The sequence below is a fragment of the Thamnophis sirtalis genome, unplaced genomic scaffold, assembly GCF_051295495.1.
Source record: "Thamnophis sirtalis isolate CommonGarterSnake01/CBP01778 unplaced genomic scaffold, rThaSir2_p1.2 scaffold_2, whole genome shotgun sequence".
Classification (NCBI taxonomy): Eukaryota; Metazoa; Chordata; class Lepidosauria; order Squamata; family Natricidae; genus Thamnophis; species Thamnophis sirtalis.
In genome coordinates, this window is record NW_028261382.1 from 152,656,018 (window position 1) to 152,683,509 (window position 27,492).

Sequence of the window (27,492 nt, forward strand, 5' to 3'; positions counted from 1 at the left end):
ATAATGTTAGATGCATTGCATAACTTCCTTAAAGAAGTAAATGGTAGTTTATCTTTTTGTTCAGAATCAGCAAATTAAACATGTTTAATTACCTCAAAAAGAGGTTTGCTTTCTTGTGTATTCAAAATATGGGCTGATTTACTCTGTTCCTCTTGTAGATCATGAGAAATAGTAGCAGTTTCTTCCTGTTGGGTTGCAGCTTTTTCCTCTTTAGCACCCTCAGTGAGAGCAGAGCCCTCTTTCCCTTTAATGCTAGAAGCCACATGAGATATTGTCTGTGCTGTAGCATCCAGCTGAAGGCCAGCCAATTTAGCAGCATCCTCACTTGCATGCAAACTCATTACATGTTTCTCCTTGACTATTAAAGTTTCCTGCACAACCTTCTTCATGGTTTCCTGCTGTTGCTCCTCTGCTTTCTTTTCCTCCTCAGTTTTTGTTTCTGTTCGCTGCAGGAAAAGCAAGTTAATATTAAAAAGCTAATGTGTAAAATCTACAATTAAAAACCATCAAACTTGATCAAGGGTTTGTTTTGCATGCTTTTACTTTGTGTGCAGGTGATCCAAGTGCTCAGAAATTCCATGTGATTTCTGTTATAAGGACTAGGGTTCTGAGGAGACCTCAGTTTGAAGGGCAAAATGTGATTTGGATTTACACATGGCATGCTTGGACTACCTATTAAAATATAAAATGCTTCAGAAGTAACTTAAACCAAATTAGATCATGCTGTAGCATGATCATGTGATCAGGAAAAAGATGCAAATGCCTTAAGATGTATTTGACATGTACATTCACATTCTTGCATGTTCCAAATTATATTCTGCCCTTTAAATCTGGATATCTGCATATCATTAATAAATATAAAGTCCAATTTTATCTTTCATTCACTTACATTCTATCTCAAGAATAGCAAATTTAACTACTACCTCCCATTTCTGAATTTCTTCAAGTTTAAATGTACAGTTTTAGGAAGGGAAAGTATCCAGCATGTGCATTAATGTTTTCCATGAAGATCCTAAAAATGTGCAAAATAATGAAGGAAAACTAAGTGTTGCCATAAATAATACTATGACCCATCAAGAGATAATAACTAAAATCTAAAGATGAATCAGATGGCCACCTGTGCCCAGCTATGTGAAGTAGCTGTAGCCCCTCCTATGAACTCAGTTGGTTTTCTTGCAGATTCTATTAAAGTGAAGATACCAGAACCATCCAAAGTTTTTTCATCGGAAAGTTGTTTTGTCTAAACAGACAGAGAAATATATAGTCATAGGCATATGGACACAGAAAGAGAAACAGACACACACAAAGTTTATGTTAATTGACACAAATAAAGACAAAGGAGAGGAGGAAATGTGGCAGGCTTACAAAGAGAAAATAATGGAAAATAAATTAGCACAAGTCTGTACTGAATATATAAGCAGTAATACAAACAAGCAAGTGGTTAGCACTAGGATTCTGCTGGTCTTGTAAAGCATTATTTTCTCTTCAAAAACAAGCAATAGCGGCATACTACATTTCAGTAAGACTGATCTTTAGTTTAAATGCCTAATGTCAGCTTTGTATTGTGTTAATTGACTTAAATCATGAAGAAATAATAAAAAAGCTGGGTTGGCTGTTGTTAAAATAAAGCCAAGCAGCAAAAAGGACTAAGAGGCAGGGTAGTGCAGAATATTGTCTTAAAAAGTCATGCTTTGTTAAACTGGGTCAAAGTTGTATGTTACCACTACTCTTGATGCTGATGACTCAGTGACATAGTGAGCAGTAGCAATGGTAAAAGGTGGCTGTCTGCCATGTTTCCTTTCAGGTTTAGTTTTCCAACCAAGTTGCTCACTCTCCAGCGATTTTTCAGCTTTGGCTGTCTGTACACTTCCCAGCGTATCGGGCAACTGCAAATCTTGATCTGCCTTTAGTGTTTTTTCCCCATTTTCTTCTTCTGGACTTTGGAGTCGGGAGTCTGCTTCTTTAATTGGTGTCAAGGACTCAGAGACCCTCCTTTTGGCATCAGATAATCTTCTGGTGTTCTCATCAGTTACTGGTTCTAGAATTTCATATTCTGCTACTACAGGAATGATTTTCACAGATTCTGGCATTGCCATATCTGTGTTTTGAAATGGTGGCATTTTTTCTCCTTCTTTTACTTTAGTGGTCATGGTTACAATTTTCCCAGAAACAGTATCATAGGATTTTCCTAAAGTATACATTTTCTGCTTATTGTCATCTTTTGAGAGCAATTCACCTTCCAAGTCCTCAAAGCTCTGTATGTCAGTGATACTGTGTTTTAAAAGCTCAGGTGGGATGTCACCAGTTTTACTGCTCACAGTCATTAATTTGTATGTCACAATGGTTTTCGATTCACCATCAACTACCTCAATCGGTACTTTGTCTACAATAACCCAATCCTCAGTGCCCTACATTTGAAATATAAAAGCTCAATTAGAACAACTAAGAGGTTACTTCTATGTCAGGAAACTAAAATATTACACCTTTTAGGTGATTACAATAGCTATCTTATTAACATCCACATTTCTAAGGTCTTTTCACAAGCCAGAAGGCAAGATAAATATTTCAACTTGTGACAACTAAGTTTAATAAATAATACAGCAAGGGGCACCATATTATCTTAATATTTTACACATTTTCAAAAAATGCTAGCTAAGGGGTGAAAATCATTTAGTTTTTAATTTTATTCAATACAAAACACTGTTGTTTTAAGTGCAAAATAGAGCTGTTTGGAGAAATGAAACACTCCTCAAACATCTGAAAATGTAATTTAATACTCCAAACCTGGTTCTGAGAAGTTATGTGCCTGAAACAATTTAAAATATTTTGGAGGGGAATAAAATAAATGGAAGTGAATCATTCTGCTTATTAAATTATTTTGTACTCTCTAAAATACTGCAAATGTTACAGAGCAGTCTTTAATTCTTCACTACATAATGCATTTTATAACTTTATATAAATAATCAATACATTATACTCTGAATATTCAACTGCAAGTATATGCTGAACCATCAATTTCATATACTTCCAAGAATATATTTAATAGTGCTCCTGAATAACAGTCCATAATGTTACTAATCAAAATTCCTGGTGCAGCTTGTCACTTTCCTCAACATTTAGTTAAGAAAAAGAGATGAAAAGCAGATGATCAGAGAGACAGAATTACAAGTGAAAGACAGTAACACTGGGATCCCTTCTAATATTTCAGATTTGTAAATACTTTAGCTTTTCTAAAAGCACCTCAAAATTCTACTATTTGTATAATCATATACCTTGTAGAGGTAATGGTGAATTCTTTTTCTAGCTCATTTTAGTTCATTCTAGCTCAGTACCTCCTCATTTAAAAATGATTTAAGCTTATAGGGTAAGATCACCTTACAACTGTTATTCTCCTTTTTCCCTGAATGCACATATAGAAATACAGTAGACAATATTGGAAATGTTTGTGAGCATTTCCAGTCAGCATAGTATTTCCATTCACGCAAGAAATGCATCTTCTGAATTCTATCAAGCTATACAGGAGTAGGTGAAGTACATTCATCTGCAGTATCCTACCCTACTTCTATATAAACATATTTATGTACAGACTTGATTCTTGCTGCCATTTCTGAAGATTCTGCCTGCACAATGAAAATTGTATACATAAGAATGAAGAAGTTCAAGCAATATTTTGATAAGCATGCTTCTTTACTGTAAACACATGTGGAAAATATATTTGCTGTAATAGTAGAAGCAGATCTGATTTTTTATGAATGCTACAATGAAATGAATTCTAAAGGCAGTTAACATTGCTTATTATTTTCACTGAGATGTTTCAACATGTATATATGCAGATGTCCAGAGAATGAGATTCTCAGCTCTGAAAACCTAAAATGCAAAGAAATCTGAAAACAAATCTAAATCAGAAACCTTTGTGATATATTAACCGAGCCTTTAAAAATGCACTGCGAAAAGAAATGTGGTGTATTTGTCAAATTATCACTTGTAGCATCTTTCAGTAACAAAAATACAAACTTTCTTTTTACCTGAGAATCAAGAAAGGCAGTGCTTTCCTTCTGTAAAAATATACGTTTTTCAGATTTTTCTTTATATTCTTTGGTCTACAGGACAAGATATCTATCATTAAAATCCATGAGAAGGTTGTTGGGAGTACAGATTCTTGAAAAACAGGCAGATATTCACTCACCTCGTCAGGCACAAGTGGTTCAATCATAGGGGCTTCTTCATGTCTTGCAGCAAGCCGGACTGGGGATGTTGAAAGTCTCTTTTCCCACTCATTAGTCCCTGAGATATCTGTAGTGGTTTCTAAGAATGTCCGCTTCAGCTCACTTATATTAGTCTGGTGTTTTATCAGATCTTCCTGGGTTCTATCTAGTTCCTGGTTTTGGAAAGAGGAGCGCAGCATTTTTTTAAAATTTGAATTGACACAACGGAAAAAGAAATAAATTTTCAAAGTTAATCAGCAAAAAAGCCTTGATGAGATTAGCTCTCACAGCACTAACACAACACTCTTGGCAAACTGGTGTTTTAAAGGAGAGGTGTACAGAAATTCTTAGAACACGTCACACATAACAATGTGGCAAGAGCATTTGCCACTAGGTAGGATTCTTGTTAGAGGTTGCGAGCCAATCCAAACTCCCTGGCAACTGACCCTATGTTAATATGCCTTCATTAGCACCTGTGCTTTGTACATTGCTCTGTAGGTGGAAAACATTTACTGGGCACACTTTAATATGCAATGTGTAAAGTAGTCCTCATTCATGTGAGCATCAAATACTTTTAGGGGAGTCATAGTTTGCACACATTCCAGAAAGAGACTTTGAAAAAAATCTATATACGTATGCAACAGAGTTCTATAAAACAGTATAACAGAAAATCCTAATCTTAACATTTGATTTATTAGCAAGTAAAAATGCACATATCATGCATGATATACAAATTCACACCTTAACCACTATATTTAAAACACACATAGAATACATGCACTAATATATACCCATACCAACCTCTAACATAAGATTACTATGTTTGATATACACATTTTCACCCTGTATGCGCTTAATCAGACTATTCTGAAAAAACTGAAAAAGAAAGGGAAATGTAAGGGCCACAATATTCAAAGAATGTAAAAATGCTGTTCTAAGCAATGTTTGTAAATATTGTGGGAATATGAATAAAGACAAGCAGTTTAGCCATGGAGAACAACATACACACAAAAAGCAAGGAATTGTTTCACTTGCCTGTGCTTTGAGATCACCATCTTCCTCCTGATCTGACTGTTTAGGTAGGGAAAAAAGAAAATATTATTTTACTAATAAAAATCATTATCATCATGAAGTTTTTAAACAGTTCATACTCATCAAATGAACAACATATATAATATATATTGAAACATCTCCTGGATAAAATGTTTTGGGAGTCGCCAGAATGTATATTATATAAACAGATAACTGAAATTAGTGGAAAACTTTTTCATATAGAAAACTATTTATGCACTGTCATAGGACGTACTTCTCCATAGGGCCTGGTTACTTGAGGGAGGGCCTGTTTTGCATAGCAATTCAATTCAATCCTACAGTGCTTTCATTATTAAGGGCTATCAACTCTGCTAACATTCAGAATATCTAAAGTACATGAAACATTCTTTGACAACAAATTCAGAGCAACAATACACACCTCTGTGGCAGTGGTTTCACCATCTGCTGCAGTGTCAGTCCTTTCACTGTCAGTCTGTGTTATATAACCAGGTTCCAAGAAGAAAGCAAGAATAAGAAATAAACCCAATTTGTAATTAAACAAAATCATAGGTTAAATTGTCAAATTTACATTCTCGCGAGTTGCATTTTAAGCATTTTTCAGACAAATGATAATTTAAAAGACGCATAATCCAAAACAATAGATCAGACAGCATTAAGATCAAGGCATACTGTACAAAGAGTGGCTTTTGTGTTACACAGAATCATTAAATTGTGATCTTGAAGGAACACAAGGATCACCTAGTACAATACTCTGTAATGTGCAGGAACACCAATTAAGCCATCCTCGAGATTAGTTAGCCAAACAAAAGTTAATCAGAATAAGAAGATATTTTTCTTTATTTTTTTTCCTAAAGAGAGCCACTGACTTTAAAAAGGAACAAAATGTGAAAATTGCACTTCTCTATAATTTTGGGGATGGTACAGTTCTGTACAGTTCTTTTAATACATTATAAAAATATTGTTCTATAATTTGTTCATTTAGAGAAGGAAAATCTATAAACACATCTATTGTAACAATCCCTTGACTTTATTCCCTTATTTGCACATTTTTCCCCTCTCACATGGTTTTAAGGCTGTCTGCATTAGCAAAATTTTAACAAACACACAAACAGAACGAATTTAGCTATATCTTGAACAGAATTAACATTTCTCAACATTGAAATACGATCTGGCTGCAAAAAAATCCTTTGTTATGTAAATCTATATTTTCTATCAGTGTTTAGAAAACATAGCAATGTATTTTAAGTAACATTTAGAAAGTACAAATGATCAAAGTAAACAAAGCACAGCATTATCCATCCAGCATTGATACATACTAATATGTATCATGAATACTTTAATTTTATTAATACGGTCTCAAAATGAACAACAAAGATATTTTTCAAAAAATACTTTAAAATAAATGTATAAAACATTGAATGGGGTTATTATGAAAAAAAGTCAAGCTATACAATGATCCAAAGGATTGAAATATGTTTTAAAATAATCATTTAAGACACAGTGGTTATTTTATATAAGTAGATAGATAAATAACATGCAGTCCAAATGTTTTGGACTACAACTACACAATCCCTTGCCATGCTGTTTGGGACATAAAGGAATTGAAAGCCTACACAATTGGACAGTGTCAGGTCGCCTAATTCTACAGTTGTTCAGAATCTCTTCATGGGCAAATGATGTAATATATTAAACATGCAATTGGATTAATTCATGTTTTGGGGTTGCAGTAACGATCACTAAGTTGATGGAACAGTTTACCTACAGGTAGTCTTCACTTAATCACTATTCATTCAGTGATTGTTCAAACTTAAAATGTTACTGAACAAATGAAAGTTACGACTGGTCCTCAAAGTTACAGCTGTTGCAGCACCCCCACAATCATGTGTTGAAAAGTTGGGCATTTGTGATTGCTATGTGAAATTCAACCCGTTCCACCCACCTATCTGTCATTTTTGTTGCCCTGTACTCTGCCATCTTGCTGACCTTCACTATCTTCTTCCTCCCACTGCTGACAAGACACCCCTGGCCAAGGTAGCCCTTCACTCTTATGTGTGGCATCCATGAACAGTAGCATTGTTAGGTTAATTCTCTCGTTATTTCAATGCAGGAAAAAGAAGTATCACACTCATTATGTTTACAGGAAGTTCTAGGTTGCTGTTACATGACTGAAATTTGTTACACTTTTGGCTGGCTTCTAGAAAAAAAACACTTCCAACTCTTCTGTGCCCATGTGGCTTGTCATTGGCACCATAGGTTCTTACTACAACATTTGTCAATTTTTTTTTTGCAACACCATTTCTGCCACTACTCTGCAAATTCAGTTTCTGCCCATTCAGATAAATATTTTCTTTACTTTTCAAATGAACTGTGTTAACTGGGATCTATTCAGCCTTTCCCCAGAAGATGAGATGCACTGAATCATGTCTTTGTAATATATAAGCTAACAATGGTGCCAGTGTGTTCTAGCACACTTATACAGAAGGGTGATCTGGCTGTGTCTACCCTGATCATAATGCCATGTATATTCCAACTATCTATATCTGTTTCTTTTGTCACTCCTCTGCCAACCCTATGATAGTGCTGATTTCTTCTTCATCTTTTTAGTATCTCCTGTTTCAGTAACATTCTTATGTAGTGTTAAATCCTTCCAAATTTGAAAAGAGAACCTAGTCTATCAAGAGCAATTAATTCCCAAAGGATCACTGCTTTCTTATCAATTTCTTCAGCTGTTTTATCATTTCTAAAGTTGTCCATGCATTAAAGTGCTTTTAAATCTTCATACAGTTTAAATGGCAACCATCGGTATACTAGCTTTTGTTATATAAAAGATGATGGCTGGAATCTACACTTTTGTTGCTTTGCTGCTGAAACAGGCCTGTTTCCATTGAAATTCACTTTGTTCATTTCAGAAATTATTTGATTTGTACAAGCAAGTAGATTGAATTTAGTTTGATTACTACATCTGTTTAGTGATGTGCTCAGCCAGATGTTTTTGTGACACCCTAAGATTCCCACTACATTTGTTCAACACTAGTCTATCCCAAAATATACCTGGGAAATGCTTTCTTTCAGCCATGGAAGGAATCATTTCTATACAGAAACCCAGTTTCGTCTTGCAACAAGGCTTTATATCATTCCTCATCTTTACTCAAGATCTTGTTGTAGTATTAAGTGTTGTAGACCTAGAAAGTTATGTTTTGGATCTTGTTTTCTTATGTTATTGAAGATACGCTACAACTCATAGGACAATATTCCATTTTACAGGCAATCTCAGGATTTCCATCCAGGCATTATCCCACTGAACTGACACTGTAATTCCTACTAGCCTATCATTCTTACGAGAAGGCTGGCTTGTACAACAAGCTGCGTAGGAACTCTTCTCTTAAGTCTTTATAGTTTTTCTATGTTTGCTTGAATGAAAGTGTTTCATACTTTATAAAATTAAGTGAGCTCTGGCTTTCTTTGCAGATAAAATTGAATCATTTTGCTATACCCTTCTCCTTTAGTATTGAAAAAGCAACCTTCTAATATTTTTTTACCCATTGTGTTCAAGATACCAATTTACCATTATCCAGGCTATTGGTTATTGCCAAAATATATTCCACAACACATCAGTATTTGGGTATTCAAATGCATAAGGATACATTTTGGGAAATACCTGCACACATTACATGTTTTTCTTAGCAGAAGTATGAGCCTCACATTAAAGTAAGTCTCCTAGTTACCCATACATAGTGAATCAGTGGTGGGTTTCAATTTTTTTTAGAATCTCTTCTATAGGTGTGGCCTGCTTTGTGGGAGTGACTTGCTGGCCATGTGACCGGGTGGGAGTGGCTTGCCAGGGATGTGACTGGGTGGGCATGGCCAACTTGTAAAATGTGGTGAAACTCACTTAACAACGCTCTTGCTTAGCAACCAAAATGTTGGCTCAGAAACTCTGGCATTTGAAGCAGGGAAGTCTTAAAGCTGTCAAGTTACAAGACCTTTACACCCCTAACCCTTTAGAAAAAGGTGGTGTTCAAACTTGACAGCTTTAAGACTTGTGGACTTCAACTCCCAGAATTCCTCCTCTCGCTCTTCATCTTGATGATGTCCGGACGGGCAGCGGGAGGGAGCTGGAACCGGTTCTAAATGGCACTGTAGATTTGTGGAATCTCTTCTATAGAAGAGGTTAGAACTGGCGGGAACCCACCTCTGTAGTGAATACACAAAAGAACAGGTTGCTTACCCATAATTATGGATTTTCAAAAGTTTATGAGTGCACTCCTATAAACCTCTTCCATTCCCCTAGCAAAAGTATGTCCTAACATGGTACCTTAAGTGCCATGCTGTTCTTTATGGAACCAAGAAGAGACCAGAAGTTGTATCCAGAAGCTTAGCAACATATGGCTCACTTCCCCAAACATACTCCTTGGCTACAGAGTTCCTAGTAGTGTCTTTGTGCTGGCAAATCATTCATATGTATAAATATAGAAATATAACCAGAATTATTATCAGCCTATTCCCTTTTTTGTCACACTACTTTGGGTTGGACTACACCTATATTCACGTGTTTGACAAGAGAAATACTACATCACCAACACCAGTTCTTGCATTATTTGCTTTGTTAAAGATTAGGATAGCACTGAGACAGGAGGAGTGCAGAAACATTAGCAGCTACAAAGTACATTCTGGGATGTAGGGGGGGGGCATTACCAGTTTACCATTTATATGTTTTTTAATTTTAATTTATGAAATTTTATGATCGGCCAAGTCCAGAATGATTTCCTAACCAATTATTTGTAAACAAACTAAGCTCCCTTTTCAATGGAAGCCATTTTATGAGATGACCAATGAAATCTCAAATCCAAATGTGCTTATTGACATGAAATGTTACATTACTTTACAGTTTTTAAAAGTTGTTTTAAACAAAATTTGCACTGATATATTTAGTATGGTGATACTTATAACCAACAGTGTGTATGTTGGACTACAACTCCCTTAATTCCTATTAAAAGGAAGATGCAATCAAATGTATCTACAGCATAAAGAATGAAGACAACAGTTTCAAAGAAATAATATAAAAGTATGTCACCACAATTTCACTAAAATAACTAAATCAATGTATTAAATTTTGGGCACACATACCATAAATTATTGTATAAAATAAAAATTAATGTTAAAACTAATCTGGTGCAGTTATTTGGGAGTAAGTTCTGTTAAATAGAGATATATTGTAGTCAGCAATTAATTTGTTACAGTAACAATTAAAGAATTTCTTCAATCCAAAATAATACCTGCCTGTTAATTAGTATGGCAGTTGACCATTTAACTTTAAGGTTACTGCACGGATCCTAAATAAATTGTAAGGAACGTATGGTATAACTATGCAGTTTATCCTGATCTCTTTTTCTTTATGTGCCATCACATCACTATGACCCTGCTTTTCCTGTCTTGTCTTTTCACCAACTATAACTCTAGATGCAACTCTCAAATTGCATCTAGAATTATAGTTGTTGCTAGCTAAAATTCTAGATTGCTCAAGCATCCTCTTTTACCATTTTTACATCAGAGAACATTTTCAAATCCAAAACTTATTATTTATTATTTATATGTATTACTTAGAATGGAGTTCCTTCTGCTCTTGCAGAGAATTTTACCGCACAATGCTGTATGTATCTATTCAGAAGTAAACCTTATTCAATTCAATGGGCTGTACTCTCAAGCAAATGGGTTGAAGACATGGAGGTAATGCAGAACTCTAAAGTGAGATTTTAAGCAGCTTTAAGGGACTTTCCCCCCAAGAAAATAATTACTAGATCATTGACCAACTTGAAGTCTGTTGGAACGACTGCTGAAATTTAAAAGCAGACATTTTTCCTAGCTTATTATATTCATAACTGCTGTGTTTTGTTTTGCTGATGTAATGCAGACATGCCAAGATTCAAAAGAAAATATCATGCAATATGTCCAAACAAGAGAAATACCCTGGATTAGGCACAAATCAGTGTAATCTAGCAGACAACTGCTAGTCCTGGTCTAATCACAAGCTTGGTTCATATATAATAACATGATTTGGTGTTACAATATTGATACCTTTCGGTCCAGGATTGCCAATTGGTTTGTTGATCTGAAACTCGTGTTTTGGCATACACAGAGCCCTGTATTGGCAAATATTAAAGCACATTATAATTTCTATACAAACAAAATAATTAATTGAATTGGAATGAATAAAGTTTAAAGCAAGCACAACACTAATTGTTCCAAATCATGATTTGACACTACATCTGAACCAAGCCAAACTAAAGCAAACAAACTAGAAAACTCGTCCTACTCCATCCAAGCTACATTTTATTTAGAATAAATCTTATTGATTTCATTTCACTTATTGGCAAGCAAGTTTGTTTTGTAATGAATTATAAATTATGCTTTAAAATTATTATTTAGGTTGATTGGTAATTCTAATTAAACAATTTACAAAATGCAAATGTTTCTATTCAAAAACTTGTGATTTACTTAAAAGATGCTTATAAAGTATTTGCATCTTATTCATTTGACACTTATTCACTGAATGGTACAACTCAGTTTTTAAATTTTATGTTACAGAAGAACAAATTAGTTTGGATGTAAGAAACAGTATTTTGTCTTAACTAGGCTTCATTAATCCTATAAAAGATTTATCACTAGACTAGAATACCGTATTTTTTGAAGTATAAGACGCACAAAGGTTTCGAAGGGGCAATTTTTTTTAAAAAAGTAGGTAGTTAGACAGAGGGATAGAGAGGGAGAGAAAGATAGAGAAGTACAGCAGGTAGGTAAGGAGAGAGAGAGTAGTTAGGTAAGTAGGTAGGTAGATAAAGGGATAGAGAGAGAGAGAAAAATGAGAAATACAGTAGGTAGGTAGGGAGAGAGAGTGTGTGTGTAGGTAGGTAGGTAGGTAGAGGGATAGAGAAAGAGAAATAGAGAAATACAGTAGATAGGTAGGGAGAGAGAGTAGGTAGGTATGTAGGTAAAGGGGGGTGGAGAGAGAAATTCAGTAGGTAGGTAGGGAGAGAGAGAGAGTAGGTAGGTAGGTAGATGTTTCCAGGTGTATTTATCCATGTGCTGGAGAAGGAAATCGCTGACAATCTGCAGCACCTAAGACTTTGTTTCTTCTGGCACAGCACTTAATGTAATTCTCATCAATCAGTTAAAGAGCTTTCAAAAATAAAAAAAAGTTTTTGCACTCTGCAAACTTCCCAAGAATGGCCCATTTTTTCTCAAAAACAGGCCCAGTTTTTTTTTTTTTTTAAAGAGGCATGAATAGCCGGGGGGGCTTGGAGAGTGCTCCTGGGGGGGGGGAGGTGTCAAAAATGAGCAAAAAATGGCCCTTTTTTTGCAAGAATGGACCCGTTTTTTGTCAAAGAAATTGCATGGATAGCTTTATGGAGGCTTATAAAGTGCTGCTGGGGTGTGTGTGTGCAAAAAAACAGCCCATTTTTTGCTCATTTCTGCCCTCCCCAGCCCCCAGGAGCTCTCTGAAAGCCTCCATAAGGATTTGCATGGCCATTTTGGTGAAGGTGGCGGGGCTTTGGGAGGCAAAAAATGCTGTATTCAGTGTATAAGACGCACTCAGATTTTCAGCCTCTTTTTTGAGGAAAGTCTTATAGTCTGAAAAATACGGTACTTCTTTGTTAAACCTGGTTAACCATGTTCTTCACTTTGATTATAATTCTTATTAAAATGCTCTAAGCAAATAAATAATTCAAGCAATAAGGAAAGTACAGTTGTGCTCTACTCTTCTGCCTGCATCTATGCAGCTTTGTTAGCTGAAGTAAATGTTGGACACAATTTTCTGGTTATTCTTCAATAGATGGAATTATTCAAAGAAATTCAGATTGGATCTATGATATATTCATTTTCAGGACACAACTTTTTTGATATTAAATCCCTTTTAAGGATAAAAGGCAATTTAGAACTTCATTTTCCTATTTAGCTATAGTGTTATACATTTCGAGCTGGATGCAAGTTCATATAAAAACTATTTACTTGCAAGGAGCAATAAATAAGCAGAATGCTTTCTCGTTTTACAGCTGAGAAAACCCACAACTCAAATACGTGTATTCCAAATTATTTGAAACTTTCATTACCTGGAGGCAATTTGTAAAAGTTATCATCTTATACACTTTGTGTTGTGCCTAACCCTGGGCTCCAGCTACACTCTCAACACAACAAAAAAATTTAAAAAAATCTGAACATATCAGCACAGGCAAAAATGAGGTTCTGAAAGGACTACTGGTGCAGCATTCTAATACTGTTTAGGACTGAAACAATGAACACAAAAAAGTGTGTTCTGTGTCGAGGTACACACCTCTTCGTCTGAACTGTCACTCAGGTCATTTTCAAGTGAAGCAGTCAAGGAGGCCGCCTTGGGCTCCAGGTAGCAGAGGCACATAGCCAAGGGAAAGGAGAGAGTGAGAGCATAGGGTACAGAGAAAGAAGCAGAAAGCAAAAAGAAAAAGATGAAAAGGAAACAAGGCACGAGGGAAGGTGAGCGAATGGGAAGGAAATGCTGCACACTTTGTGGCAGGATGTTTGTTTCAGACAGATTTGGAAAGGATAAGTAGCCATCGTCATCCAGGAGAGAAGGGAATGATTCTGGAAGTTGCAAGGAGAAGGAAAATAATGTTCCACCTTTTCTGGCCTTTTGCTTATAATTAAATGCCATATCATGTTCAATAGAATAAGCTCTTCCTTTTCTGCTCAAGTTCAAATCTGTCTCATCGTGCTTTTCACTGGTGTTTTTTAATGATTCACCATCTAATATTTTTTTATTATTCTCCTTACACCTCCTCCTATGGAGTTCTGTTGAAGATGCAAAGGGACCAGTTGGTGAGGATGGCAAGGGGGTTAATGAATCAATGCCAGGCAAAAGTGGCTGATGAAAGAAAAGATAGCAAGTGCAAGAGCAAAAGGACAAAAAGAAAATTATAATTGGTTAATTTCCTCTGTATATAAAAGTTAATTGCATAAAGTTAAAAGAACAAGTTTAATTGAATTAATTATACCAATTTCCATGCTGTATTCTACGAGGGCAGCCAGATGCAAAGTCAACTTATCTGTTGAAATACATTATTAATTATCTTATTTTAAAAAGTTCAACATACACATTTAATTGCTGCATTAAGTTTCCAAACTAGAAATTCTCGAATTGAAAGGCTTAAAATCACCCTTCAAAGGAAGGAAACTATATAGACTATATGCTTTTTTGGTATTAACACGTACACCATTCCTTTTTAGCTCATTGTACCTTCCTCTTTGGCATTCCAAAGATACAATGTGGCATTTTAAAAAAAAACAAAAAAACAGGAATCCTACACAGTTGGTCATTCTCTGAATCCACAACTGTAAATCTGTGGTTCACCACTCATTCTGCCATCATTTTCCCAATTTGATCACCACTGTAAATGGATAAGGAAACGGAAGAGGACAATGATACGAACAAGTGAAATGGAAAGTAATACTTCACCATGTCAAGTTTATTTTCCAAAAAAGGATTTCTTTCTTTATGACATTCTGAGTCTTTAACCAGAAATTCCTGTAATTCCCTACGTGTTTTGGATATAAAGCTTTGTGTTACAAATTTCTATAAGATTTTGAACACAGAAGTGTGTCTATAGTAATACAATATATTGCCGTAATGAAAACAAAAGCGACTCCATTCTCTATTACAAATTTAATTAAGACCTCTTACTAAAATCAAACCACTAATTAAACAAAAAGTTAGCAAAAATTATTTAGGATTTTCAAAATAAAAAACTAAGGAAGGAAATCTTCTTCCACGGCCTATTGACAATCACCCATGTTTACTGTTACAGAATGTTGAATATTAGAGAAAAATGAATAAATGAAGGTTAAGAATGAATTGTAGTGTCCTTGATAGCTAACTCAAAAAAAGGACTTAGATTGCAAAAAATTCCTTTGGTTCTAAACAAGACCTACCTGAAAAATAAGAAGCTATGCCTTATAAAAATGAATTTACATCAAAGTATATCTTATTGCAATAGATCTGCTTCCAGATAAGACTGTATAGTAAATAATACAGGATGTTTTCTGTTACCTGAATGCCAGAATTTTCTTACTAATAGGCTGTATTCATCGGTGTCTGAATCTCTCAAATTATGCTTAAATTCAGACACGTACAATATCTGACATAAAAATTGTTAATGAAAGATAATATTCACTGCTAGCATAATAATCACTGTTAGCAGTAGAACAGGAATTCTACATAAACGTAGCAATTTGTACTTGCTCCTTGAATACTGACAATTATTTTAATTCCTAATTTATTTTTCTGAAACAGGAGCTGGATATTAAAGAACAAATATTTTCAAAATTTCCATCCATGGGGAATGCTTTTGGTCTACTGAATAAGGCACCAGGCTGAAAACCAGGAAATCAGGAGTTCTACTCCCATCTTAAGAAAGCCAGTTGGGTGATCTTGGAATGGTCATTCTCATCCCAGCCATCCCAGTCCACATGGTTGATACTGTGGGGAAAATAGGGGGAGGAAGGTGTATTGGATAAGTATGCTGCCTTAAGTCATTTGTTCAAAATAATTATGAAGGAATATAAATAAATAAATAAATAAACAAAAATTAAAAAGAAATCTTATGCATTATAGAGAATTTCAAGAGGCCTTCTCAACCAGGACTATCGATGCTGACCATAAAATATAGCTGATTAATTAACAATAGCAAATATTTTCTGTCTCTTTGTTGCTGTATCATTTAGATTTATTCTTCCTGGATTGTCTTTGATTTATCAAGGTTACTAATCATGTCATAAATTATATTTGTTGACTAATTTATAAATGGAATTCCAAGTTTGGGTTAGCAATTTAAAAATTCTAAATGACTTGGGACTTTTAGAAAAATGGACATTTTTTAAAAAAATTTCGATAAAAACCCAACAGTCTTTTAGGGTAAGTTGCTCCATTTGACTACAAAGCACTGATCTAAGAAATATGTACAAACACGTGTCTCAGTAAAATACTGTCTATAACAACACCCTTTCCCAAGAAATTATGTTTATCTTGTTCATATGTATATTCCACAAAACAGAAATTTCAGCAAATGCTTTACTGTATTAGCATTACCCACTGCCAGATTTTTGCTGCTTCAAGTACTGTGAACATTTATAATGATGGATTATTGTTGTTAATGGTTTTATATTTTGCAAATTATGAGAGCAATTCCTTTGCGGAAGACAAAAGTTAGAAACTAAATATTTAAATATTTAAGTAATCCTACACATCCAATTCTCCAGAAAAAGTGTTATGGGAGGTTAGATATAAATTGATCAAACAGATTTTCAGATAAGTTGTCCATTGCAATTGATCTTCTAATTAAAAATCCCTAACATCTTCCAATAACATTCGAGAACTCCTCTCAATAGAACAAAAACAAATGAATAGTATAAAGAAATAATGCTCATTGACTACAACGCATGTAGTATTTCTGAAGAAGTTTAAGCTGTGCATCCTGTTACAGAGGAACTGATGATTGGTGGCTCTCCAGATGTTGCAATTATAGTATACTTCACTATTGATTATGTTGGCTAGGTCTTCTAAGAGTTGATTCAACAATATTTGGAAGATAAACATTGTCTATGCTGTTGTAATGGACATTCTGGACACCAGTTGCAGAAGAACAGAAACTGAAACTAGTGAGCAGTGTGGGCCTTGTCCAAAATGTATATATGTTTTGATACAGTGACACTTGAAGATATCTGCAGTTATATAAAACCAATCGTAGACTGGGTCCTAAAATGGAAGATATAAATCCCTATTGATATAGGAAAATATTTACTTCCCAGTTTCTTACTACTTATCTTCATATATTTTTCTCTAAACCTCTTTTCTCGTATTATTCAATCTGTTAATAATATAGGCATAATTACTACATTGTGGTATCTATTTATTGCAAAAGGTGAATATCTTAAGCACTTTTATTTAAAGTTCTATATTCCAGCACAATGCTAGTAATAATTTTTTTTTAAAAAACCAAATGATTTTTTCAAATCATGGTTGACAAAAAAAAAATTGAATAAACATTTGAAGAAAAATGTAATCCCTAGAATATACCATATTTCCTGCATATTATCACTTAGTGAACTTTAATTGCAAAAAAAAATTAAAGGAGCAATCAATTAGACATGAAAAGTATTGTTATGGCAAGACAGTTCTTGCAATGTAGATTACAACTATAAATGTGACTCTTCATTTTTCACCAATAATCCAGTGTTTCTTATTTTGGCAATTTTAAGTTATCTGGACTTCGACCCCAGAATTCCCCAACAATACATCTTGAAGTTGCTAAGGTTGAGAAACACTGCTATAATTGAATGACAAATGCAACACTGAATAAATTTTTCTGCTTATTTTAATATTTTCCTGTATTTAGAGATGAAAAGTCCTTTTAGCAACTGAATATGTTTTTAAAGTGTGAATTCATACATTTTGGGATGATATTGCAACATGAGCCTATCTACTATCTAATAACCAAAGTAATACCTGTAATAATGTATACCTATCCAGCAGTCTATCCCACCTAGGCACTTGAATTTAACTTCTTCAATTCTCAGCTTTTACCTATGATGATTGGGAATTGTGGGAGTTCCAGTTTGGAAGGATAACATTTTGTGGGGAAATCTGTCCTGTGTCAACATCGCAGTCACAAAAGATGCCTATTTCAAGCTGCGTTGCTGTAGAGAGAGTGTATTCCAACTATATCTGGGGTATGCTGCAAAACTACTGGAAAACAATGGTTGTGAGAGAAATATATAACAAGCAGGATTATGGAAAAGTAAATCTGTATATCTTTATAAAAGCATGTTGAAACACAGTGGGTACCTAATGCCTTGAATTCTTGGACTCAAATGTCTACACTGAGTGGATTCACATCCCAAACCTTGATAAACATTGATTTTATTGTACTAAGTAATAAAGGTATATTGACTCCTATATATGTGTCTATAAAATATGTGACATACTATATAAGGATCTGGGATTAAGGCTAGTTTTTCTAGCCATAGCTGTTCATTCTGTACAATATTATAGGCAACTTTTTTGATAATAGGAGACCTGGAATTAACATGATCTGGATTTAAAACTAATTTCACATGAATTATGACAATAATGTAGAAACAGAATGTCAAAACGTACAATGATATGCTCTCTAGTTTAATTTATACTAGAAATACTGATTCTAAGATCAGGAAAAAAGGAAGTTAGCATTCTTATAATGACAAATTATTCAAAGGCAATTCAAAAAGTCAAATAAAATGCAGTAATCCATGAAAAGAGTTATTTACATTGTAGAGTATGTAGCACATTCAAAAGTGAAATATGTTCTCTATATAAAACTAAATTGCCACTGTTCATCTTAAAATTGTCAGAAAAAAAGCTACTGTACAGCATCACAAATTATTTATTACTAAATACTGGTGATTTGCCACTACTTTCTTATGCTTTCTGTCACCAAAACTGTGTGGCATTTCTAATACTGCTTAGTTGATAGAATTAAAGTAAAAACGTAAAACTATACCTTAGTATCGTGCCGTATCGCTGAAACTGGAGTGCCTTCCTCTTCTTTCTTTTTTAGCTCTTCGTCATCTTTCTCTTCTTCTGCTTTCTTCTCTGGGGTTACGGTAGTTATCAAGTTTGTTTGAGAGATGCCCTTTGTTGTAGTGTACTGGCCAGTACCAACCTCTGCAGCAGACATAGAATCCTTCATGTACATTTCATGGTTTTCATTCACTGATGCTAAAAGCAAATGCAATGTGAAGAGGTGAAATCTTAAACAGATGATTCATTAGGCTAAGTAAAACTACATTATGGATTAATTATTTAATTCTGTGCATGCTTACCCCAAATGTAAATCTCATTAAATTGAATGGGATTTATGCCCAGGCAAGTGAGCACAGGCTTGCAGCATTAAGCAGTCTGCCAGTGAAATGTAGTCTAAAACATGCAGAAACATAAATACTAAACACCTATATAAAACAAGAAAATTAATATGCATGTATGTGTATGTATATGCATATACAGATATTGTATTAAAACTTGATATATATTCACATGCATGCAGATACTTTTAAACCCAGAATCTTCTTTTCTAAAGTTTGTCCTAGGATAGTTTGAAAATAATGAAATTATCTGAGCACACTGCACTACACTTATGTGAAGAACCTAATATAATTAATATATACTGCTTGAAAGTAATTTCTTAAAAAGTAATTAGCAACCAGAGGCAATTAATCAGAGTTATCTCAAAATGCAAGATACTAATGAGCTTGACATATAGATCCAAAGAAGTATCACTAATACACTGGAAAGAAAAAAAAGTTTTTGAAGAGTAGTTTAAAAAGTAATTTACAGAAAGGGGAAAAATATGGCCATTTCACCAACACTATTATACCAACTTGAATCACACTAAAATATACAAGGCATATATTAGGGCTGTACAAAACACAGAGATGTTTTACAATAGGCAGGAGCAATTATAAAACAGGACCTCTGTATGTGCTGCCAAATCTTGCAAAATAGTTCTTCCAAATGCTTTGCACACATAAATGCAACAGCATTATTTTGTAATAATATACAAGTAGTCTTCAATTTACAACCACAATTGGGACAAGAATGGCCAATTGGCTAAGCAAGATGGTTCAGTGAAACACACTCAATATTATGACCTTTTCTGCTGCAGTTGTTAAGTGCATCACTGCAGTTGTTAATTGATTCATATAGTCATTAAGTGAATCTGGCCTCCCCATTGCCTGCTTATCAAAAGCCAGCTGAGAAAACAGAAAATGAGGACCGGTTGAACTAGAGATGCTACAACCACCATAAACAGTTGCCAAGCACCCGAATTTTGATTGTTTGTAAAAAGTTCCCGCCACCATTTTTAATTACTTGATCTATGAGAGGCCATCCTTCCTACGTTTTTCTTTGACCATTAAGGTACTGAGGGCTTCTGCCTCTTTTGATTGTTTCCTCAGCAGCATCTCTCCCACTCATTCCCTAAGGTCATCCACAGATTCCATTTCAATAGCAGCAATTCCATCTACTCCCTAGAGCCCAACTTGACAAGCAGACCGTAACACCTGAATAACTGCAAAGCAGCATTTCTGATAGTGGCATGTATCTCCCATATGACAATAGACAGGATCTATTCATGTTATCACAGACAAATCACTTTCCTTCATTTTTAGACGGGCAAATTCTGTGAAGCCATCTAGAGATGGAGAAATGTATAAAATGGACTATCTAGATATCTAATATGCCTAGATGGATTTTCTGCTTCATTTGTCAGCTGTACTAGGTGATTGATATTATTGCTCAAACTGCCCTTTATTTCCAGCCTACCTAAACTGAAGGGTTTATATCAGAGTTTATGAGAATTTTTTTTAAAATAACAGGTTCTGTGGCTGGAAAAAGTTTGGAATCCCTTCCACTAGAACCATGATGGTGAACATTTGGCACGCGGAGCCATTTGTTAGGGCACGTGAGAAGCTACCCTGTCAGCTGGACAGTGCGCATGCACGCTAGCTAGCTACCTTCGGCCTTCTTTTGAGGCTGTTTTTTGCACTCTGGAGGCTTCAGGAGGTTTTCCCGAAGGCTCCGGAGGGGAAAAACCAGCACTCTGAGCAAACCGGCCCTACAGAGCCTTCAGGGAAGTTCCTGAGGCCTCCGGAGAGCGTCCGGGGAAGGGGTGTCAGGAAGGGTGTTTTTGTCCTCCCTGGGCTGTGTGTGTATGTGTCACATGCATAGCATTATGGGTATGGTACGCCCACTCATGACCCCCCTGCACTCCCACTGCTTTTGGCACGGGAGCCAAAAAAGGTTCGCCATCACTGCACTAGAACATATCTGACAGATGGCCATCCAGCTTCTATTTCAACTCTTCTAGGAAAGTGTCTATGGAGATTCTCAGTCATCCACGTTATGGTTATGGTCCCAAAGGTGTTTTTCCCCCCAAAAGGCAACTGGATTTTGTCCTTCCTTGAAGACATTCTGCTTCTCATTCAAGAAACTTCTTGAGTTCTGGTGAAGCTTCTTTGATGAGACACAAAACGTCTTCAAGGAAAAACAAAGTCCAGTTGCCTTTTGGAAAAAAAAGCACCTTTGGTTCTTCTAGGAAAAGAAAACCCAGCACATCCTTTGGCAACCTGTCTTATTAACTGACAGATCATATTCCTGCTGACATCTAGCCTGGGCTTCCTTCCTTGTGATTTTAACCTGGTTCCCCCTTCTGAGAATAAATCTATTCCCTCTTCTATGTGACAACCTTCAGAGATTTAGACACAACTACCATAATTTTCCTTCCTTTAAATATCCAGATCCTTTCACCATTTATTCCTCAGAGAGCTTGGATTAAGAGTTCTTATTTTATATAACTTATCTTCATCATTTTTAAGGAAATAAAGTATGCATGCATATGATGACAATTAGCTCTCTATCATTATGCAAGACTTCTGCTCATACAAGAATGACTTTTCCATTCCTTCTTAATCTTCCAGGATGCCTCCTGAATTTTCCAGAACAGATTTATAAGATTTGGGCAAAATAAGCTGCAAAGGACAGGTAGAATTCAATCTGCCATCAGAAGGATGACGTTGGAAATAATTTCAATACTTCAACTGAGATGTTCTTTTCTGGCCTATGAAACAGGTGCAACTGGCTTTAGTACATACAAATCATTTAGGACTTATATGGAATAAAAAAAAACTTTAAAAATCAGTATTAAGAGCTGAAAGCTAGCACAAAATACTCTTTGCACAGTAATTTGTATTATATAATAAAGTAGAAGCATAATAAATCTGCATATGGAAAAACAAAAATGAACATAAATGAATATATTTTTTACATTTACAAGTAGTAAGCTTAATGAATTCAAAGTACTATCAATCAGTACTTTTGTTCAATAAATCCAACTTTGATTTTACATTAAGTCATTTGGAGTTCATTGGAAGAAAATCAGATAAAACGATGGAGCTGGAAAAAGCCACTTAGACCAATGACCCCCCAACTTGTGTTCTGAGTAACAGTATTTCCCAATTCATAGGTGGGGATCTGCAGCAGGATCACATAGCAATAAATGAAGAGCTGCTGAAGAGTGCAAATTCATTCCCAGCAAGTTTATCAGTTTGATGCAAAATTATGTGGAATTCCAAGGAAAGTTACAGTTCCAGAACCATTAATGAAGCCCTTATGTCATTTTTTTGTATTTTTAACACAACACATCTGCCTTTCAAAGGAAGAATACTCATGCCTGGAAGGGACATGGTTTCTAAGCAAAGCTTTGACTCTCAGTCTGCAACAGAGTGGAAGAGAGAACTGAAATTGCAAGAATGGGAAAAGGACTTTCTAACCATCAGGCTGGAAGGGAAAAAAAGGAGATGAGAGACAACTGTTATCTTGGTGCAGGCTATACGCCAAAAGTAACTTCTAACCTGCTAATGTTTTGCAAAATGCAACATTTTAACATAAGTGGGAAAGAAATAATACACCTTTCTTTCAGTGAATAAGAGTGGGTACTTCAAAATAAAATTCAGATTTCAGGAAATATGCCAAAACAAGCAAGTTCATCCTTTCCTTTTAATACATGGCCTCCAGGTGCAGGGCAGAATGGCCTTGACTCTTGGAGAAAGGAAAATTTATTGGACAAAAGGTCCAATCAAATAATCCATGTGTTAGGTTCCAAGTAATAACTGGAACCCTGACATATGGATTATTTGATTGGACCTTTTGTTGCTAATTTCCAAAGTTGTAAGTTCTATCATTGTTTTATTACAATGGCTGAACTTTAATTATTAATATGGTGTATATATTTCTGGCTCAACCACATTTTTATTCATAGTAAATGGAGTCACATAAATTCAATTTTAGGGGATCATGTACTTGCAGTTGGAAATCCCATATAGTACAAAAACCCAAATTACTACGTTTAGTAATAAAAAAGAGATGTAATGAGTCATTCAGATGACTCAATATTTTCAGGATGATGTCTGTTCAGTTTCTGCTAAACCCTTTAGCTCTCTTGGCTAAATGCGGTAGCTGCTCTTTATTGTCATCAGGGCAAGTATATGTACTGTATACCAATTTGTAACAGATCTTGAATAATAATTTGGATAGTATGTAATAAACAATAGTACCAGATTTTTACCCTATTGGTCATTTGTATGAATGTATGATAACTAGCTTATTATCTTGGCCAAAAATATTTTTGAAATGCAAAGAATAAGAACAGATAAACTGATCATTTTTGATTTTCCGTGACTTGTCCTTTTTCACATGTAGTTTTATATTACCTTTGATGTTTTTCATAAAATCCACATGAAAATCTGCACCAATTGAACTCTTTCTTTTAACATACATTTGTAGGCATATTTGCCTAATTTGTATCAATTATTTTCTCTAATGTAATTCCTTTTTGATATTATTCATTCACATATGGTGATTTATAGAAGAAATGTATGTAGCGTAGGGCTGAACTGTGGAGTCCTTAGGTGCTTTTGGAGCATGATTGTTTGCTTGCAGATGTTTCATTGCCCAACTAGGTAACATCATTAGTGCTAGTGAATATGATATTTGTCTCTATTTATATACAGATAGTTCTCAACTTACAACCACAATTGAGCCCAAAAATTCTGTTGCTAAGCAAGGCAGTTGTTAAATGAGTTGTGTCTCATTTTATAACCTTTTTTTTGCCATAACTGTTAAACTAATTTCTGCAGCTAAAGTAATTATGTAGTCTTTAAGTGAATCTGGCTCCCCCACCCCCCCACCCCCATTGACTTTGCTTGTCGAAAGCTATCTGGGGAGATTACAAATGGTAGTCATATGACCCCAGGACATAAACTATAAGTATCATAAACACATACTGTTTGCCAAACATCCAAATTTTGATCGCATGCCCATGGGAATGCTGCAACGGTTAAGCTTGAAAAAGTCATAATTCAGCAGCACATAATTCAGTGTAGTTGTAACTTGAATGGTAACTAAATGAACAGTTGTAAGTTGAGGACTACCTGTACAATAGTTTGCTTTGCCAGAGCTGGTGGATGTTTCATTTTCTCCTTGATAGTTTCTTGCTTGTTTCTTTGTCTGGTGTTAATCCCTGTTTATCTGGATACTAGCTGATGGACAGGAATCATTCATATTTTCTTATTTTGTTCCCTTCTTTTGAATAGCATGTAAATGTGGTTTATTTATATGTATCTATCAATGGCTGAATGCCAAACTTTCAGTAATACCTTAGGGTTTTGGATTTTGTAGTCATCTGAATAATGTAAACTTCACCGACACTGGCAGGGCAAACTACTGTATATAAACATGGAGCAAACCTGATGATGTTATCTAGTCGGGCAATGAAATGTCAGCAAGCAAATATCTAAGCTCAAAGAGCACCAATGACTCCACAGAGTGATTTATTTTTGTGAATACTGGAACTATATCATAAAGTTTGGAAAAACACAAATAACCATAGCATGACTAGATTCAGTTTACTTATTGTGTCAGTCATTAAAAGCTGAGTGCATTTACCATCCTAGCAATGATAGCTATAGCGCCCTAAAAAAAAGCACAGAAAAGGTAAAAATTCAGTAGCAGGAAGAACAGCTAAAGAAATAAATGTGGAACACTGAAGTTTTAGTCTTCCACAGCATATGAACTGCCACATGAATAAGCCAGAAGAAAGCAAAAGGGAAAGTTTAATGGGCATATCATAATAAATGACATTTCATGCACATACTTACATGTGTAATCCAAAGAAGCTCAGGGGACATGAGATTACAAGAAACTTGAATCTGTCCTCTAATGCAATGTTTTATTTAAAAAAGAAAATGAGACAAAGCTCCAAGTAAGGATTATTAAGAATATCTTACCCCCGTCTAGGCTGCGAGACATTGTGTAGCGTTTACTTGAGGAACGTTCAAAGTAAGGTGCAGGGCGATCAATCAGTGCACTCGCTCTTCTTGTCTGGGCTTGTGTCCTTCCACTGTAGCGAAACTTAGAACCTAGTGTGAGGAATTTTTTTGGAGGAGCTTCTGGTAGCAAGAGTCTAGAATATATCACACATGAAACATTACAAATGACTAGTTTTCTAAACTGAAATAAAAGATTGTGTTTTTAAAACTATTTTTAAATAGTTCTAAAATTCTTGAAGGGATGTGATATTTAGTATCACTTTAAGCCATATTAAAAATGCAGTGCATAGCAAAAACTGTTGTCAATTAGCAATTATAAAATGGTGCATGAAATATTTCAAGCTTTAATGTGCTTGTAAGATGGAGTTATTCCTTTAATGAACACAGCAATATTTGCAAAGAGAATAAGTGAGGTTTTTTAAAACTACAATGTTATATTCTAATCAGTCTGGATTTGTTCCAGATATATAAGAAACATCATCAGACATATTCTGAGTGTAAAGGTAAAAAGGTAAAGGAGTCCCTGCGTATTTTTACTCTCCTAGTCATTGCTGACTATAGAGGGCAGTGTTCATCTCCATTTCAAGACCAGAATAATAATATTCTGAGGGTACTGATAAGGTTGTTTTTTTGTTTTGTTTTAAATGGACTGGCAGTCACAAGCTGTAAATAGTATTATCATGCCACTTGTTTAACATGGACTCTAGAGTGAATTATATCTTCTTACAGCCTAGCTATCTATTCCCAAATGGTCTGCATAAATATATATTTTTGTTGATACCAACATAAACTAATGGTCCATAAGAGATCATGAAATAATAAATAATGAGCTGAACATCTGAGATAAATGTTGGGGTTAAAAATAAGGTCTATTTTCTCTACTCTTGATTCACTATTATTTCAACAAAATACAAAAACTATTAAATAATTCACTCAGTGCAGAATTAATAATTTGTGTAGCTAGCTGTAAATTTATATAGTAATAAAGCTCTCTTTCCTGTAACCTTTAACTGGGTAAAACAGTGGACCTGTTTGAACAAAGATATCTCCAATGGGCTAACTTACAGAATGAGTCCAAAATCTGTGGGATCCAGATTAAGGGATTAACTAAGGCTTCCTTAAACTAACCCTCCTGCATCAATACATTATGGCTGCTGGACTCACTGGCAAATAACCCTCCTGGAGGCTTTTACTAATTAGGAAGGGCAAGAATCTAATGAATAAGAAGCTGCACTAACAGAACCACAATCCCGTCCACTTCAACAGAGTCAAACTGCTCCTAGATAACTGGGTACATCCCCTCTCCCTGGGCGAGGAACCTGCTCCACGCTTGGATTCCAAGTGATTTTATCCATCAGGTGCTTGACAAATTCTCCCACATGGTCCTGTAAATGTTCTTATGAGCCCTCCCTTCCCTAGGGAGGGACTGGATGACTTTAAACAGAGTTATTGGGCGGCACTTTGCAGACACAATAAGAGCAAAGAAAGACTTGCATTACCACCACAAGATAGGCGTTAATGATCTGTAATCGGACAGATTTGTTTGTTTTCCTCCAGTGATTTTTTAGCAGTCTCTTGGCCCTTTTCAACACCCTCAATTCCTCCACGAATCACAGAGAGCATTGGGAGTGATGGGCACAGACATGCTACTGTCCAGGATTCTGGCCACCTTCTGGTTCCAGGCTGTAGTCAGAATTCCACAGGACCACGCAGCTCCTGGGTCATGCTCTAGCTTCCTCGACTAGTCACTGAAGATGAAACATTCCAATAGGTTTGGCCTCCTTGTGGAGGAGGGCAGCACTGGAAAATCTCAAGGACAGCAGGGCATGGTCTGACCATGACAGAGGAGATAATGATAAAGTCTCCACAAGATGACATTATCACTGTTGTGACAAAAAGATCATGGTGTACCTACTTTCCCAGGTCAGGCAACGGATGACTTGGGATAGGTCCATGGCCTTCAAACCTATGAATTTGTTATCATATGCTTTTTACTGGAAAGATTATTTGATCTCTTCAATAGAAGAATGGCTCACTAAGTTGTAAGAGTATGCTTTAATGCCTAGAATAAATCTGCATCTGAGGTACCAATTGGTTCAAACCGGGAAGCATTCCTGGTGTGTAACTTGATACATGGATTTGTAGCACATCCAACATGTGAAGTTTTATATGTATGTATGTATGTATGTATGTATGTATGTATGTATGTATGTATATGTATATATATGTATGTCAAAAACAGGACATATGTTTACTAACATGGCTTTCAACTATAGTTTTGAGAATT

The 27,492-nt window shown here is 35.3% G+C and overlaps 1 protein-coding gene across 25 annotated transcripts in view; it reads right to left on the bottom strand.

Annotated features, from left to right (window-relative positions):
• Positions 1–27,492, bottom strand: part of EPB41L3 (erythrocyte membrane protein band 4.1 like 3) — a 157,511-nt gene that overhangs the window by 9,592 nt on the left and 120,427 nt on the right. For 7 of the 25 annotated variants that reach the window (XR_015695665.1, XM_087707234.1, XM_087707228.1 and 4 more), the window contains exons 11-21: positions 25,164–25,339; positions 18,824–19,041; positions 13,588–14,154; positions 5,677–5,730; positions 5,241–5,276; positions 5,007–5,081; positions 4,187–4,378; positions 4,026–4,100; positions 1,722–2,408; positions 1,118–1,240; positions 93–446 (exon numbers count right to left, since the gene is read on the bottom strand). Coding sequence is in view for 24 of the 25 variants with exons in the window: in XM_087707234.1 (XP_087563360.1) it covers positions 93–446; positions 1,118–1,240; positions 1,722–2,408; positions 4,026–4,100; positions 4,187–4,378; positions 5,007–5,081; positions 5,241–5,276; positions 5,677–5,730; positions 13,588–14,154; positions 18,824–19,041; positions 25,164–25,339 (2,557 nt within the window). In the remaining variant the exon portion in view is untranslated. The remainder of the gene's footprint in view (positions 1–92; positions 447–1,117; positions 1,241–1,721; positions 2,409–4,025; positions 4,101–4,186; positions 4,379–5,006; positions 5,082–5,240; positions 5,277–5,676; positions 5,731–13,587; positions 14,155–18,823; positions 19,042–25,163; positions 25,340–27,492) is intronic. The other 18 variants (XM_087707230.1, XM_087707233.1, XM_087707238.1 and 15 more) reach the window with 18 other exon arrangements.